This window comes from Ambystoma mexicanum, chromosome 1q (genome assembly GCF_040938575.1).
Source record: "Ambystoma mexicanum isolate Mex_15411 chromosome 1q, UKY_AmexF1_1, whole genome shotgun sequence".
Classification (NCBI taxonomy): domain Eukaryota; kingdom Metazoa; phylum Chordata; class Amphibia; order Caudata; family Ambystomatidae; genus Ambystoma; species Ambystoma mexicanum.
Window position 1 is genome coordinate 35,756,676 of NC_090922.1, and position 14,206 is coordinate 35,770,881.

Below are 14,206 nucleotides of genomic sequence, written 5' to 3' on the forward strand. Positions count from 1 at the left end.
ATGGTGCCCAAAATCCCCCATGGGGATAGTGGAGGCTGCCCTTGCACGCATGTCAGATATGTCAAGCTGCAAGGCTAGCCTGTCCTAAGTGTCTCTCTCATACCAAGTAACGAAAGACTGCAGGACGAGTATCAATAAGCTAGAGTTCCAGCTCACTCCACAGTCGGTGGTAATGGCATCCACCCCTCATCTATAGCAGGGTAATCCTCCCCCCCCCCCAATCTTGAAAGGAGAAGTTGTTGCTGGATTTATTCAGAAGAAAGCATACCAGAATAGTTCCTTGCAAGCAAGGCAGACAAACTAGTGTCAATTCTCTTCCGGGTTATAGATGCAAAGCAGATGTGATGATGGAGTAAACCGAACACAATTCTTTGCAGAATCCCCATTATGCTAATTTTAGATGATGAACGTCTACTTCGTGAAAAATCTTCCTCATCACCGTTTGAGCTTTCCACAGAGACAAAGAAGGCAGACATGTTCCTGCTCCAGTGGCTCTTTTAAGCATTTACCATAACTACTGATCAATAAGGGGAGGTTCCAGAGCTTCTGTCTCAGTTTTCATGGGTGTAGCAGTGTCAAGGTATACCTTTACAGTTGCCCTATTCAATGAAGCTTGTAAAACATGTGGGGGTTCTTTAAGAAGCCTGTCCATTTCAGATAAACCTCACCATTAACACACTGTTCCCAGCTCATCAACAAGCTGTTTGTGGTGCCGATCATATTTGGGTAATGGTGTCCTCCAGTGCGGACACCACATACTAGAACCATGTGAGACTGTGCGCTACCACAGACTCCTCACTCGGAGTCCACGTGCGCCCAGTCATTTCTCCCCAACTATCCTACTCTGAAGACCGTTAGCTCTTTGGGACCTGTAATGACCAACTCATTAATTAAAGGACTCTTCTTGCTTGACATTCAGAACACGACCTTGACTTGGTGGTGTCTCCACTCAAAGCTTTCCTCCAGTAGTCTACTCTGGGATCCACCTCTGATAGGCTTCACTGCCACAGGCAGGGGTTAGGCACCAATGAGGCAAAGACTTCAAAAGGATAATTGCCTTATGTTATCCAAGCTGGTAACATTATCCCCTACTTTACCTTTGCCGGTGTCCCCAGCCACAGCTCTGAACATCCACTGCAGCGCTTCACCCACAGCTCTGCTCCTCCACTATCCAGATCCTTCACTATGAGAGTGTGGACACCTCCAAGGGTCCAAGCTCCTTAATAAGGATTTAACAGAGGGCATGATCTGCAGGGCCAAGCTAGCAATCACCCAAGCTATTTTCCTCTGCAACTGGGCCCACTTTGTTGGCACCACTCGTGTGTCACAAGGGCCGTTGTTTTTTGGTTGCTTTGGGCACATTTCACTGCCACCATTGCTTAACAAGCTCTATAAACACACAAGAAGATCCCCTTTGGATGAACTAGCAGACAGTCCCTGGAGGGGGTGGGGGGGGTGTACAACCCTTGTCCTCTTGGTATTAGGCAACCCACCTATTGGTATAGGTCTGTATCACACAAGTTGGTAGTGTGACTGAGCAGCCACGCCTATCTCAAGAGGGGTAAATGTGAGCTGTAGAGCTGAAGCATTGAAATTCACTTACAAGGCACAACCAGGCCGAAACACATGTCTGGGGTTGCTGTTGGTACTCTTGTTCAGAAGAGAATTGCCAGGCATTTCGGTGCTGCACTGCACTTGGGCAGGACAAAGACTGATATGTAGTGGACATTTCTCTTCTGTGAAAGGATGGTGAGCTAAAGGCTCTGGTTGAGACTTTAACCCGGGATATAGGCCAGCAGTAGAGAAACTCCTAGACCCCCCCCCCCCCTTGTTTTTGTGTACAACTCCATACCTGATAAAATAAACAAATATTATAAGGACAGTGTACTTGTAAATGGTCAGGTAACTAGTGCCATTAGAGACACTATGGCAAGCGTTACAGTGGTTGATGAATGTTCTTTCAAATCGGTGGATATGGCTAAGGTCTAACTAAACTTGCAGTGCCTGGGAGAGTCCTGTTGGGAAATTATTTGAAAACTCTTGGAGTTGTATCTAGTACCCCAGGCCTCCCAGCTAACGAAGCAGGAGCAAACAAAATTGGCCAGAGAGGCAACCGTGAGAGACACTCAGTGGGAGGTTGAGGACAATTCCAACACCCCCAATCCACAGGAAGGCAACCCTTCCATTTCCAGGAAACAAAAAGACATAAGATAAATCTAAACTCTCTGGGAGAAAGAAAGGTCTTAACCCTATACCTGTTCGCAGGACAAGGACATCCCCGAGAGGACAGTCCCAGGTCACCCCAGTGACAGCTTCCCCAGCTGAGGCTGAATTGGAAAAGCAACCAGACTCTGTAGAGACAGCTACTGGTGACAGAGCTGGAAGAAAACCTTCCCTGTGTTGAGATCTGGATCCTAAGGACCACCCTTAGCTGCAGACTTTACCTGCAGGTGGACCCTCTATGGCAGACTTCAGCAGAGGTCAAAGTGAGTGTCCCTCTCTAGAATGTCTGCGCCAGCACACAGCTTCCCAGCTGGAAGGGCAAGAGCCAGGGAAGCATAGGCTTTACTGGGAGGATGGCCTCCTCTGCAGTGAACCTACTGAGTCTACCCCAGGGGACGACAGGAGACTGGTAGTGCCCCAGGAGGCGAGACAAATATTCTTACAGTTAGTTCATGAAATTCCTCTGGCTGGCCACTTGTGTTTCAAGAGGACTACAGAGAAGTTATCTCTGTATTTCTACAGGCCCTAGATGGTGGCTGATGTAGAAAAGTTCTGTAAGAGCTGCCACACTAGACTTCTGGCAAGAGTGGTTCCAAGAATATGGCACCTTTAGTGCCCCTCCCTGTGGTGAAAGTCCCTTTTGAGAAGGTGGGGATTAACATTGTTGGTCCCCTAGTATCCTGAAGCAATACCTATGAGAACTGTTACTGCTCAGGCAGTGGCTAAAGCCATCCTTGGCATCTTTACCAGAGTAGGTTTTCCTAAGGAGGTTATCTCTGACAGGGGGAGGTCAAATTGTATGTCCCACTACATGCAGACCATGTGGAAAAACTGTACTGACCTACACATCTGAACAGCCTACCATCCCCAAACCAATGGGTTAGTGGAGAGGTTTAACAGAACTATGAAGAGCAGGATGGGTGTTTTAGAAGAACCCCACAGAAGAAAGTGGGACCTTCTACTGCCATGCCTTTTCTTTGCTTATAGAGAAGTCCCTCAAGCAGGGGTTGGATACAACCCCTTTGAACTGCTCTATGGTCTTCCAGTTAGAGGCCCTTTGGCCCTGATCAAGGAAGGGTTGGAGAGTGCTCCTTCCCTCAAGCCAATAGGAGTCACTGACTATGTGCTAGGCCTCAGGAAGAGGATGGCACTCATGATGACAGAAGCTTCTGAGAACCTGAAAGCAGGTGAGGTTCTGGTCAAGCATTGGCATGATCGGAAGGCCAACATGGGAGAGTTCAATCCAGCCCAGCTTGTTTTGGTTATGGTCCCTACAAGGCAAAGGGCCTTACAGGACAAAAGGATCGGACCCTTCAAGGTTGTGGGCAAACTTGGAGAGGTCAATTATTTAGTGAACTTGGAAAATCCCAATGAGGGCCCCTAGGGTTTAACACACTAACCGTCTGAAGGCTTATGTTTCCAGACCAGAACTAGGAGCTTTACTTCTAGCCTATGATCAAGAGGAGAAGAGTGCACCTCTACCTGATCTCCTCAGGGGACAACCCTCAGATGAGACAATTGGAGTAAAACTCCTCAGATTTGACTCTGCAACAATAGGAGGAGTGCAAGTCTCTGTTAAATAAGTTTGCCTCCCTGTTCTCACTGACAGAAGGCTTGATCCCTTGGGGCCATCACTATACCCCCACTGGTGATAATCTCCCTGCCAAAAGCAAGGGTTACAGAATGTCAGACCATGTATGATCCCACATAAAGGAATCGGTCAAAAAGTTGCTTGATATTGGGGTTATAGAGCCATCTATCAGTCCATGGGCTAGCCTAGGTGTATTAGTGCCAAAAGCAAGAACCAAGGTATTGAGATTATGGGTGGACTATAGAGCTCTTAATGCAGTCACCACGACTGATGCCCATCCTTTACCCAGGACAGATGAGCTGGTGGACAAACTTGGCTCAACCAAGTTCCTCAGTACATTTGACCTGACCTCAGGCTATTGGCAAATAGCTCTGACCGACCATGCCAAGGAGAAAACTGCATTTTGTACCGTAGGAGGCCTCTACCAGTTTAAGGTTATGCCTTTTGGACTCAAAAATCCACCTGCTACATTTCGGAGGATGGTCCATCAAGTTCTGAATGGGTTTGAGGACTTCTGCATTGCATAATTGGATGACATTGCAGTGTTCTGCCCACTTGGGAAGAGCATCTTCATCACCTAGGATATGTTTTTCAGGCTCTGGAACCGGCCCATCTGACCATAAATGCTAGTAAATGTCAAATTGGTCAGAGTAAAGTGGTTTACCTCAGACATGAGGTAGGAGGAGGTGAAATAACGCCATTGCCTAGCAAAGTAAAAGCTGTACAAGACTGGGCCACCCCTACTACTCAGACCCAAGTGAGAGCTTTTCTAGGCCTCACTGGGTACTACAGTAACTTCATAGAAGTATGGGACCATAGCTTCTCCCTTGACCGTGATCTCCATGCCCAAATTCCCCAAGAAGGTAAAGTGGAATGGGGAGTGGGCTAAGGCTTTTGAAGGACTGAAGAAAGCCCTTTGTCAAGCTCCAGCCTTGAGAGCTCCGGACTACAACCAATTCCTAATTGTAGAGACAGATGCTTCTAACACAGGAATAGGTGCAGTTTTGAGTCAACTGGATGAGAAAGGCAGGGAACACCCCATCTGCTTCATCAGTAGGAAACTGAAGGCACGGGACACAAGGTGGGCAACTATTGATAGTGAGTGTTTTGCCATTGGGTGGTCCCTGAAGATGTTTAGGCCATACTTGTATGGTTCCACTTTTGTTATTCAGACAGACCACCAACCCTTGAGATGGTTAATGCAGATGAAGGGGGAGAATCCAAAATTGTTAAGGTGGTCAATCAGCCTCCAAGGGTTGGATTTCACCATAGAACACAAGTCAGGGTATAATCACCAAAATGCTGATGTCTCTCCAGGAAGTATGACCGACTGGATTAGGAGATTCATCCAGGAGTGGATTAAATCCTCCTGTCCCTTAGTCTGGGGGGTGGGTGTGTGTTAGGGAGAATTCTAATTTCTGTGCTAATTCCCTTAGAGACCCACGGCTCTTTTGCTGGACTTTAGGACTTTTTAATTTTAACCCTGGATGAGTGTGCCCTTTTTCTCACTCTCCCACATGTTTTGATCTGATTTGGATTATGTGTTTCCTTTGTTTTTGGAGTGTGTCAAACTCCATAGGCATCTACTTTTTGTATGGTGACACAAAGCACCTTCAGTACAGAGTCACATAGAAATCCTTTAGGATTAACAGTTCCCAAGAATAGTAAGGTGAAACTGACTTTACTTACCTTTTCTCTTTGTAGGTCCAGCACACCTCATCTTATGTGGAATGTTGGGGGTTACTTAGTAGTCCCTTTTCCTACTTACTCATGTAAAACATTTTATGTTACCCTCACTACTTTAAATGGCTGGTGGCAGTGGTTTCATTTGCCTACCACTGTGCTTTTCTAGCGCAGGCTGAATCCTCAACTGCAATATAGCACCCATGGGTGACCATGGTGTCAAAATGGCACCAGTCTTCTTTTTTCACCATTTCTTGTTTGTGAGGTCTGTCTTTGGTTTTAATCTGCGCGGCAAACCAGGTCTGTCCCAGTTGTTCGTTTTGCCTTTGGCTGACTTCAGTACCGAAACCCGCCTCTGGCTCCAGTGTGTCTGCAAGGGCAGTGGTGAGGGAGGTGCCTGAAACTCCACTGTTCTTAGTCTCCAGGGCAACCTGAATGCACAGATTCCTGATTGGCTGGCTGTCCTTGTAGGACAGCCACCATGTTGTGTTAGTGACAGCTAGGCTGTGCATGAATGGGAGAAACCTGCTTAAAAGGCGAGGCTTCTTGGCCCGAAGACAAAGCCGGCCACTGGGAATAACAACCCGAAAAAAACATGAACGAAGCTTGCTGCATCCTCCTGGACCGTTGAACTCCCGGGTGAAACCCTGCTGCTGTGCTGAAACTCCTCTTTCTGATCGACAAGAGAAACTCTGGAAAGGACGATTTTTTCCCTGGGGTTAGTGGGACCAACTAACCCATTGACAAACTTTGCTGGAAGACCCTCCCCAACTGGCTGTACTTCTTTGCTGCACTGGAACGGAGTGCCAGTGGTCGAGAAATCCGTAGTTCAGTGCAACGTCTGCAAGCCAGCCAAAAGCTCCAGGAGTCTCCCGAGGACCCTCCCGAAGCAGGATGACCCAAGCTCGAGTCACCTCACCGGAGTGCTGCACTCAAGGAGTGAAGGAAGCCCAACCGGTGTCCAAGATTCGCAGTGATGCTGTTTACTGAGCGCTGAAACCGCAAAGTGCCGCTGATCTGGAAAAAGAGCCCGTAGCTGCCGGCGACCTTTGAATTGCTATGCAGGAGTCCTCCAGACGTCCACCCTCTTGTCCTGACGACTGAGACCCAGGAACCCAGGATCTGCATCACTGCAACCAGACAGAAGCCAGCTGGATCTCTTCTTCTAACCAAAGGTACTGTTCTGACTTTGGGGTACTTACCTCTGTCTGTATTTCTGCTCCTCTGTTGAGATTTACAGTAGCTGCTTTTCTAGAGTTGATTTCAGCTCTAACTTTCACCAGTGTAACAGCTTGTGACCCAAAAGTGATTTTCTACAACACTCTCCTTCCTTTAACCTTTCCTTTCTACAACCTCAGAATTTACAAAAGTATAAAAGTGATGTATAATTGCCATTACTGTCCTAGTTAGTTAAGTCACATCAGGGTGTAGAGGTGTTTGTGAAGCATCTCTAAAGATTATCTACTTGCTCGGTCTTGATTCTAAGAACCTATTTTGAAGTGTATTTTCATTGCTGCACATTGCCTTTTTTAAAGAATGCTTATTAAAAAATGACATTTAAATAAATAAGTTTACTAGAAGACCTTGCGTAGAAGTGTTACTTGGATACTTGTATTGGTGAATTTCAATGCTACAGCTCACATTTACCCCATTTCAGATAATCTTGGCCGCTCAGGCAAATTACCAACTTATGTAGTACAGACCTATACCAATAGGTGGGCTACCCAATACAAAGACGACATGGGTTGTGTAGTCTCCCCCAAGGTTACTACATCAATTCTTGCTTAACAAGCAGATCCTGCAGTGTTCGAGGAGGTATGGAGAAGTGCCAAGAACAACTATCAATATTCCGGCAAAGCACAAGAGCTTTCAGTTTCTTTATTTTATTTTTGTGGTCTTCATTTTCAGCAGTTCAGGCCATGGAACCACCCTGTACTTTGTGAAAGTACATTATCTCACAATGATTGGGCGGCATATACAATTCCTGTGCCGCAGCAAACCAATATCAATAGTAAAAAATGTGTTGGTTTAAAAAAATTGTTTGGACACTTTTACTTATGGTTAGGAAGAATGAACTGTGGCTGCAATTTGTAAGGTTCCACTTACAGTGATTTGGTCACGCAGCTTTGTAAACTATTCGAATACATTTTTGTTAAATACTCAGTTTTTCCTATATGTATTGCAATTCCATTCATCAGTGTATGTAAGACATGAGTCCCATGTCCATGCTGACTAAAGGACATACAGAGCTAATGCCTTCAAACTGTAAATGCATCGCTTACATTAGGATCCAGGTTTTCCTCTTCCCCATATAGGCCATCTTCAGTGGGCTGGTTACCCGTTGGGATCGGCTGTTTTTCTGTCGGTTCCTTCTGCTTTGCTTCCTTTTCTGCTGCCTTTTTCTCAGCTTTTAAACGTCTTTTCAGCTCACTGGAAAATAAAAGAGGGAATACTTACAGAAATTAACCACCCCCATTGGCATCTCTGCTATTTTTACAACCATTTTAGCACAACCCAAATAGCTTGTATAACAGTCCTCTACTAAATCCGACAAATTAAAAGCATACATGCACATCCTGTTACGCAACTCAAATCTCAATCGCTACTGTGGCATTGGGGCACCCATCAATCACCTGTTCTAAAATTTTAAAAAAGTAATCTGCAGTGAAACAGGAACAAATTGGTCATGTAATTGAGAAAGCCAGAGCAGCATAAACCGCTCCATCAAGCACCCAAAAAACAAAACAAAAAAAAGGCAAAAAAAATAAGTTCATCTGCATGGTCACCATCACCTTCCATGTATTGTACAGAGACACAGTACTTCAACCTTGATGTTTCGCATAAAGAAAACAGGGCAGTACTGCGGGAAGTTCCTTTCTATGCCAATGCCAAGGCTCTCTGTTGGGAGCCTTTCAATGATTCGGCCATTAGCAAAGTGTGTAATATTGTGTGAGTTACAACCTTAGTGGTCTCCCGGATGAGAGGCTTGTCCAAAGCATGTATTATAAAAAATGGCCAGGCCAGGGTTGTAGAAATTGAGAGAAGGTAGAGAAAAGACTGTGCAAAGCCTAGAGGGGGGACATTTAAGCATATGGAAAAGGGAAACACTTGTTCTCTGCCATTTCGTATCTCAAGGGTGGTGGATTATAGTTACTGGTGAAGAAGTAGAATGACAAAGGTGACCGAGGAGTTTCTGTTTTAGGCACGTCACTCAGAGGTTGCATCAACGACCTAGAGGAATTGAAGCAACATAAAAATATATGCATAGGCCGACATCTAGTGGTAGTCGCAGACTATTACATGATTTGTTTTCAAAACTCAAAAAAGGGCATTGACCGGGCGTGTTAGTATCACTATCCCTACTGTGACATCTACTGTAGCCATGGTCCTTCACGCATCGAGGCCCATTTTGTTTGAGACACAAGGGTGCATGAAGTGTAGCACGAGTACAATATAGGTAAGCAGAAAGGTAAAGATACACATCTATGCGCCTTCGAACTCCAGGAGGAGAGGAAGGGTGGGTACATGTAAATCTAAGCAGATACAAGCATCATAAATATGATTACAGTGAGCAATGTCTGCCTTTATAGGCATGTGGATCTTCTTAGATCACATTTTCATTTTATTTTATTGAGCATTTGTAAGGTGCTTTATACAACAGAATTGTGTTTCAAAGTGCCACAAGCCTAAATGGGAAGGGAACAGGGGAAATAATAAAAAATTAAAAAACAGTAATATACAGTCGTGGTCCTACTAGGCCTTGTAATATTCAGCCTTGCAAGTGCATTGAGGAGAAGGGAAGGGGATGGATGGGGGAACAGAGGAGTGGACAAGTGCTGGAGGAGGGCCCGGGAGGGAAGTGCTAAGGGGAGCCAAGGAGGAGAACCTCAGGCTAAGTGCTGTTACAGGAACTCAAGTTGGGATGTGGAGGCACCAAGCAAAGGCATGCAAGGCAGTGCAGTGGCGTGAGGGGTGCCGGCACTGACTGTAAGAAAGGGCCTGGGATATTGTGAGATTAAGGAGGATCAGGCAACCGATCCCAGCAGCAGTGGGGTGATTAGCAGGGAAGGGATAGAGGGAAAGAGGTAGAGAAGAGCAGAGTTTTGAGCAGTTCCCAAAACTTAAGGCGGTCCGGCTCATGTCAGAGGGGCATGGAGGCTGTTCCAAAGGGAGGCACCAGCCATGGAGAGACCTGCCCCCCACTCTCTGCTTGTAGAAGCGTTCGACAGAGTTAGCATTAGAGGAGCGTAGGGACCTAGCAGGGGAGTATTTAAGGAGGGGTGCGAGTGGGGGGTGGGGGGTTCAGGGAGTTGGAGATGGCATGGTCTCCAGGCCCCAGAAAGCCTTGTCGATGATGCATAGGGTCTTGAATTTGATAATTGCAGCCACCAGGAGCCAGTGGGGAGATTTTAGGGCTGGAGATACAGTCCCCTGGGCTTGAGGCCAAGGAGAAGTCTAGCAGCCCTGTTCTGGATTAGCTGGAGGGAGTGAAGGGAGGAAGGAGGAAGATTGAGAAAGAGGTTGTTGCAGTAGCCCACCCTAGAGAGGACCAGAGCTCTGGAAACATTGAGCATCTGGGGGAAGGTGAGAAAAGGAAGAATGCCTCCGAGTAAGTGAAGCTGGAAGTGAGACTTCTTAGTAAGTTCCAGGATGTGAGGGGTGAAGGCAAGAGCGGTGTCGGAGAGGACCCAGAGGTTTTTAGCCTCACACAAGGGTGGGGGAAGAGGGCCCAAAGAGGGTGGCCAGAGGTTAGGAGGAAAAGAGGGCACAGCTGTCCCAATGAGGAGGATCTCCGTCTTACTGGCATTGAAACAGAGATCATTTGCTGCACACCATGCCTGAATGGCAGACAGACAGACGGGGATGAGAGAAGAGGAAGAGAGGGGGGGGGGCGTAGAGGGAAGTTTGGAGGAAAGCTGCGTGTCACCAGCGGAACACTGGAAATAAGGAGAGAAGGAGGAAAGCAGGTGAGCAAGAGGGGCGAGATAGATATTGAACAGCCATGGTGACAAGACAGAGCCGTGGTGGATGAGAAAGGGCCCATTTGCAGCTGAGCAGGGCGGTAAGTGAGGAAGGTCAGACAATCCAGTGCCTGGCCAGTGATGCCGAAGAATAATGTTAGATGGTGAACAGTCAATTGTATATGTGTTGTGTGATCTGCACCAAATGACATCTTTTTCACTTGTTAAAGTAAGCGTCTAGTGTTGGGTTTCTGTGCTTCTTTGAGGATATTCATACACCTTTGTGGAACGTTCAAGTGTCCAAAGTCTATGACTTGAGGAGCCAAGCTGCCAAGTTCATAGTTGGAGGGTATAGATGGAACGTGGTCCCCTTGCGTTAGGACAGCATGTTGAAGGGGTGCAGAAGCTTCATTGGTTTGCACAGTGCTAGTTTGTGTAGGTGTGGAAACCATGGTTGACATGCCCACATTGGAGCAATTAGGATTAGTGTGACTTGTTCCTAGTGCATCTTGTTGAGGAGTGGTGTCGGTGGAAAAGCATAGGCAAATTTTCCTGACCAACTTATCCACAGGGCATTCCCCTTGGACCCTGGTTGGGGAAACCTGGATGCAAAATTTGGTCATTGAGAGCTTAGGTTTGTTGCAAACGAGTCTAGAGTTGGATGCCCACAATGGGCGAAGATATAGTTTAAAGTATCTTTGTGGATTTGTCATTCGTGTTCTGCGGGTAGTAGTCAGCTTCTGCTTAGAGTGTCTGCTAAAGCATGGAGTTTGCCTGGAACGCGTTCTGAGACTAGTAACATGTTGCATTTAGCTTCCACATTTTTGGGGATAAACTGGACAGACTTGGAGTGCCCCTCCGTTTGTTTACATAAAACATGGCAGTGGTGCTGTCTATAAGGACTTGCACTGTTTAACCCACTAGGTACTGCTGAAAAGCTTGTAGTGCCTTGAGGACTGCTAGTTATTCTAGTTGGTTTATGTGGTTTTTGGCCGTTTGTGTCCACACGCTGCTTGCTGTATGATGCAGGTAATGGGCTCCCCATCCTGAGAGTGAGGCATCTGTTGTGAGAGTAGCCTATGCTGGTGGGTTGCGAAAAGGCTTGCCTTTTAACATATTATGCTTCATTACATGTTAGCCGTCTAGATATAACGGTGCCGGTAAAACCGTATCGGCACCAATTTCTGGACCGGCTAACTAAGTTCTGTGGTCGTGTGTTGTTACACCCACCAGGTCTGACCTGGCGGGCCTAACGCCACCGGCCGCAGTCAGACGCGGAAACACCAGCACTGTTAACCAGATGGTGCCACTGTTTGCACTTACCTATTCCCATGGAGTCCTTTGGACTCCACGGGAATGAAGATTTACAGAAAGCCAGCTCTGGAATTACCAGATCACTGGGGCTGTAATCACCCCGGTAATTCCAGCAAGTCCGGAGCCGGTAAATCCCCACAAGTCCGGTGGCAGCCTGCCGGTTTTACCGGCACGGCTACCGCCAGACTCGTAATAAGGCCCATTGTCTTTTGTCCACCAGCGTAAAGCTTGCACCAAGGTAAGTGAAACAACCACTAGAAAGTCCCACTGACCGCTGCCTGAGACCATTGTTTTGCTAACCATTTATTGCATGTGAAGCTGTGCGTGTGGAACGGTTCTAGGTCAAATGTTCGAAAACAAAAGGCTCAAATGCCTTTTTTTCGACCATTAAAGGACCGTGTATTTTATACATGCTAAACTAAATATATAAAAAATTAAAAAAAATGTCAATCCTTTTTTTCCTGTCCTTTTGTTTTCGATCAAAAGGTCATTCGAGGAATTGCTTAATTTGACTGGGGACAAGACTCGATTTCTTTTCGTTGATGGAGAACCCCAACCGGAACAATAGATTGTTTGTGGTTTGGGTGTTGAGTCTGCATATTTGTGGATTTTCGCGTTATTAGCCAGTCGTCCAGATAAGGGTACACTGGGATTGACTCTCTGTGTAGGTGTGCCACCACTACCGCTAGTACTTTTGTGAACACCCTTGGGGCTGAGGATATGCAGAAGGGGAGTACTTTGAATTGGTAATGTTTGCCTGCTATTTTGAAGCACAGATTTTTTTTTTTGTGCGCTGGGAACATTGAAATATGAAAGTATGCATCAATTTAGACAGTCAAGTATAAAAATACAGTTAGTCATTATAGGTCTTCTGAAAACACTGGAAAATTAATGTCTGGTAATATTATCACACAACACAAATACAAATACATACAGTCACCATAGGTTAAAATATACATCAAATAAGTTAAATCAGGAAAGTAGGCATGCATTTCAGATGCAGAAAACGATGGAACCAGATCACAAGACAGCAGAAAACGATGGAACCAGATCACAAGACAATGTCCTAACTTAAGAAGTTCCAAACCTATGATGAAGGGGCATTTGACCAAAAGGCCACAGGAGAGAATGTTTCTCACAAGAATGATGTCTCTGTAGGAAGGATTCAATAAGCTTGTGTTGGTGATAAGGAACAAGTTACTTACCTGTAACTATTTTTCTCCAGCATGGGTCTGGCATGGATTCTCATGCTCGTGAATATTCCCCGTCAGGCTGGGAATCCTCGCTCAAAAAGAAAAAAACAGTTTAACTTTAAAACTGCATTTCTCCTCTAAACCAATCACTATCCTTTGGGTCATACTGCCCCCCCCTGCATCCATTTCCGCAAGCCCCTCCTTTGGCAGCCATCTTCAGATTTGGTAAGCACGTAAAGTGGCAGTATGACCAAGAAGAGCTGAAGAGGGGTCGGTTCGCATGTGAATCCATGCCAAACCCATGCGGAAGAACAATAGTTATAGGTAAGTAACTTGCAACTTCTCCAGTATGGGGTCTGGCATGGATTCACATGCTCATGAATAACCAATACATAGCAGTACAACGTTACACAACCACGGGAGGTGGCAAGGTTCAACAGAAGCAATTAAATCTTATCTCTGTAATAGGCTCACCTCAAGTGAAGTGGATGCGCAGCACTGCTTGGCTGACTCTGGACTCCTCTCGTGAATCCCTGTTGACACAGTAGAACCTTGTGAAGAGGTGTGTGTGGATTCTCCACGTAGCAGCCCTGCAGATGTCCAGCAGGGGCACACCAGGCAGGAACGCCGTCGTTTCAGCGATCGCTCTGGCTGAGTGGGTTCTCGAAAGACCGGGCAGCAGTTGGTTCACCAACCGATAGTGCGTGATGCAGCCAGAGTGCCACCTTGAAATTGAAGCCTTGGACAAGGCCTTCCCATGGTTCACAGGACCAAAGTTCACAAACAGATGTGAAGTCTTCCGAAAATCCTTTGTGCATGCCACGTAGAACTTTAGGACACGAGCAACGTCCAGCAAGTGCAAGGCCCTTTCCACCAGAGACCAATGTTTCGGGGGAAAAAACAGGTAACACAAAAGGCTTGTTGAGGTGGAATTCTGACTGAACCTTGGCATGAAAGAGTGGTGCGTACATAGCACCATGATCGATTCGTGGAAAATCAGATACGGCAGCTTGCAGCATAGGGCCTGGATCTCACCTACCCTTCTGGCAGAGGTGATGGCCACAGGAAAGAAACTGTGTGGGGCCTGATTCGAAGGCTCGTAGGGGGGGGGCCCCCCCCACCATGAGCCTCGTCAGAACCACGTCAAGTTCCCACGCCGGGGCAGGAGGCTTCACCAGCATTTGAAAAGTCCTTTCATAAACTCCTTGAGTCTGTGGGACCAAAGTGAAGATCTTCTTGCG

The 14,206-nt window shown here is 46.5% G+C and overlaps 1 protein-coding gene across 2 annotated transcripts in view; it reads right to left on the reverse strand.

Annotated features, from left to right (window-relative positions):
* The window catches only part of KARS1 (lysyl-tRNA synthetase 1), a 273,069-nt gene that overhangs the window by 231,482 nt on the left and 27,381 nt on the right, over positions 1–14,206 (reverse strand). For both annotated transcript variants that reach the window (XM_069635464.1, XM_069635463.1), the window contains one exon: positions 7,780–7,927. In XM_069635464.1, the coding sequence (XP_069491565.1) occupies positions 7,780–7,927 (148 nt within the window). The remainder of the gene's footprint in view (positions 1–7,779; positions 7,928–14,206) is intronic.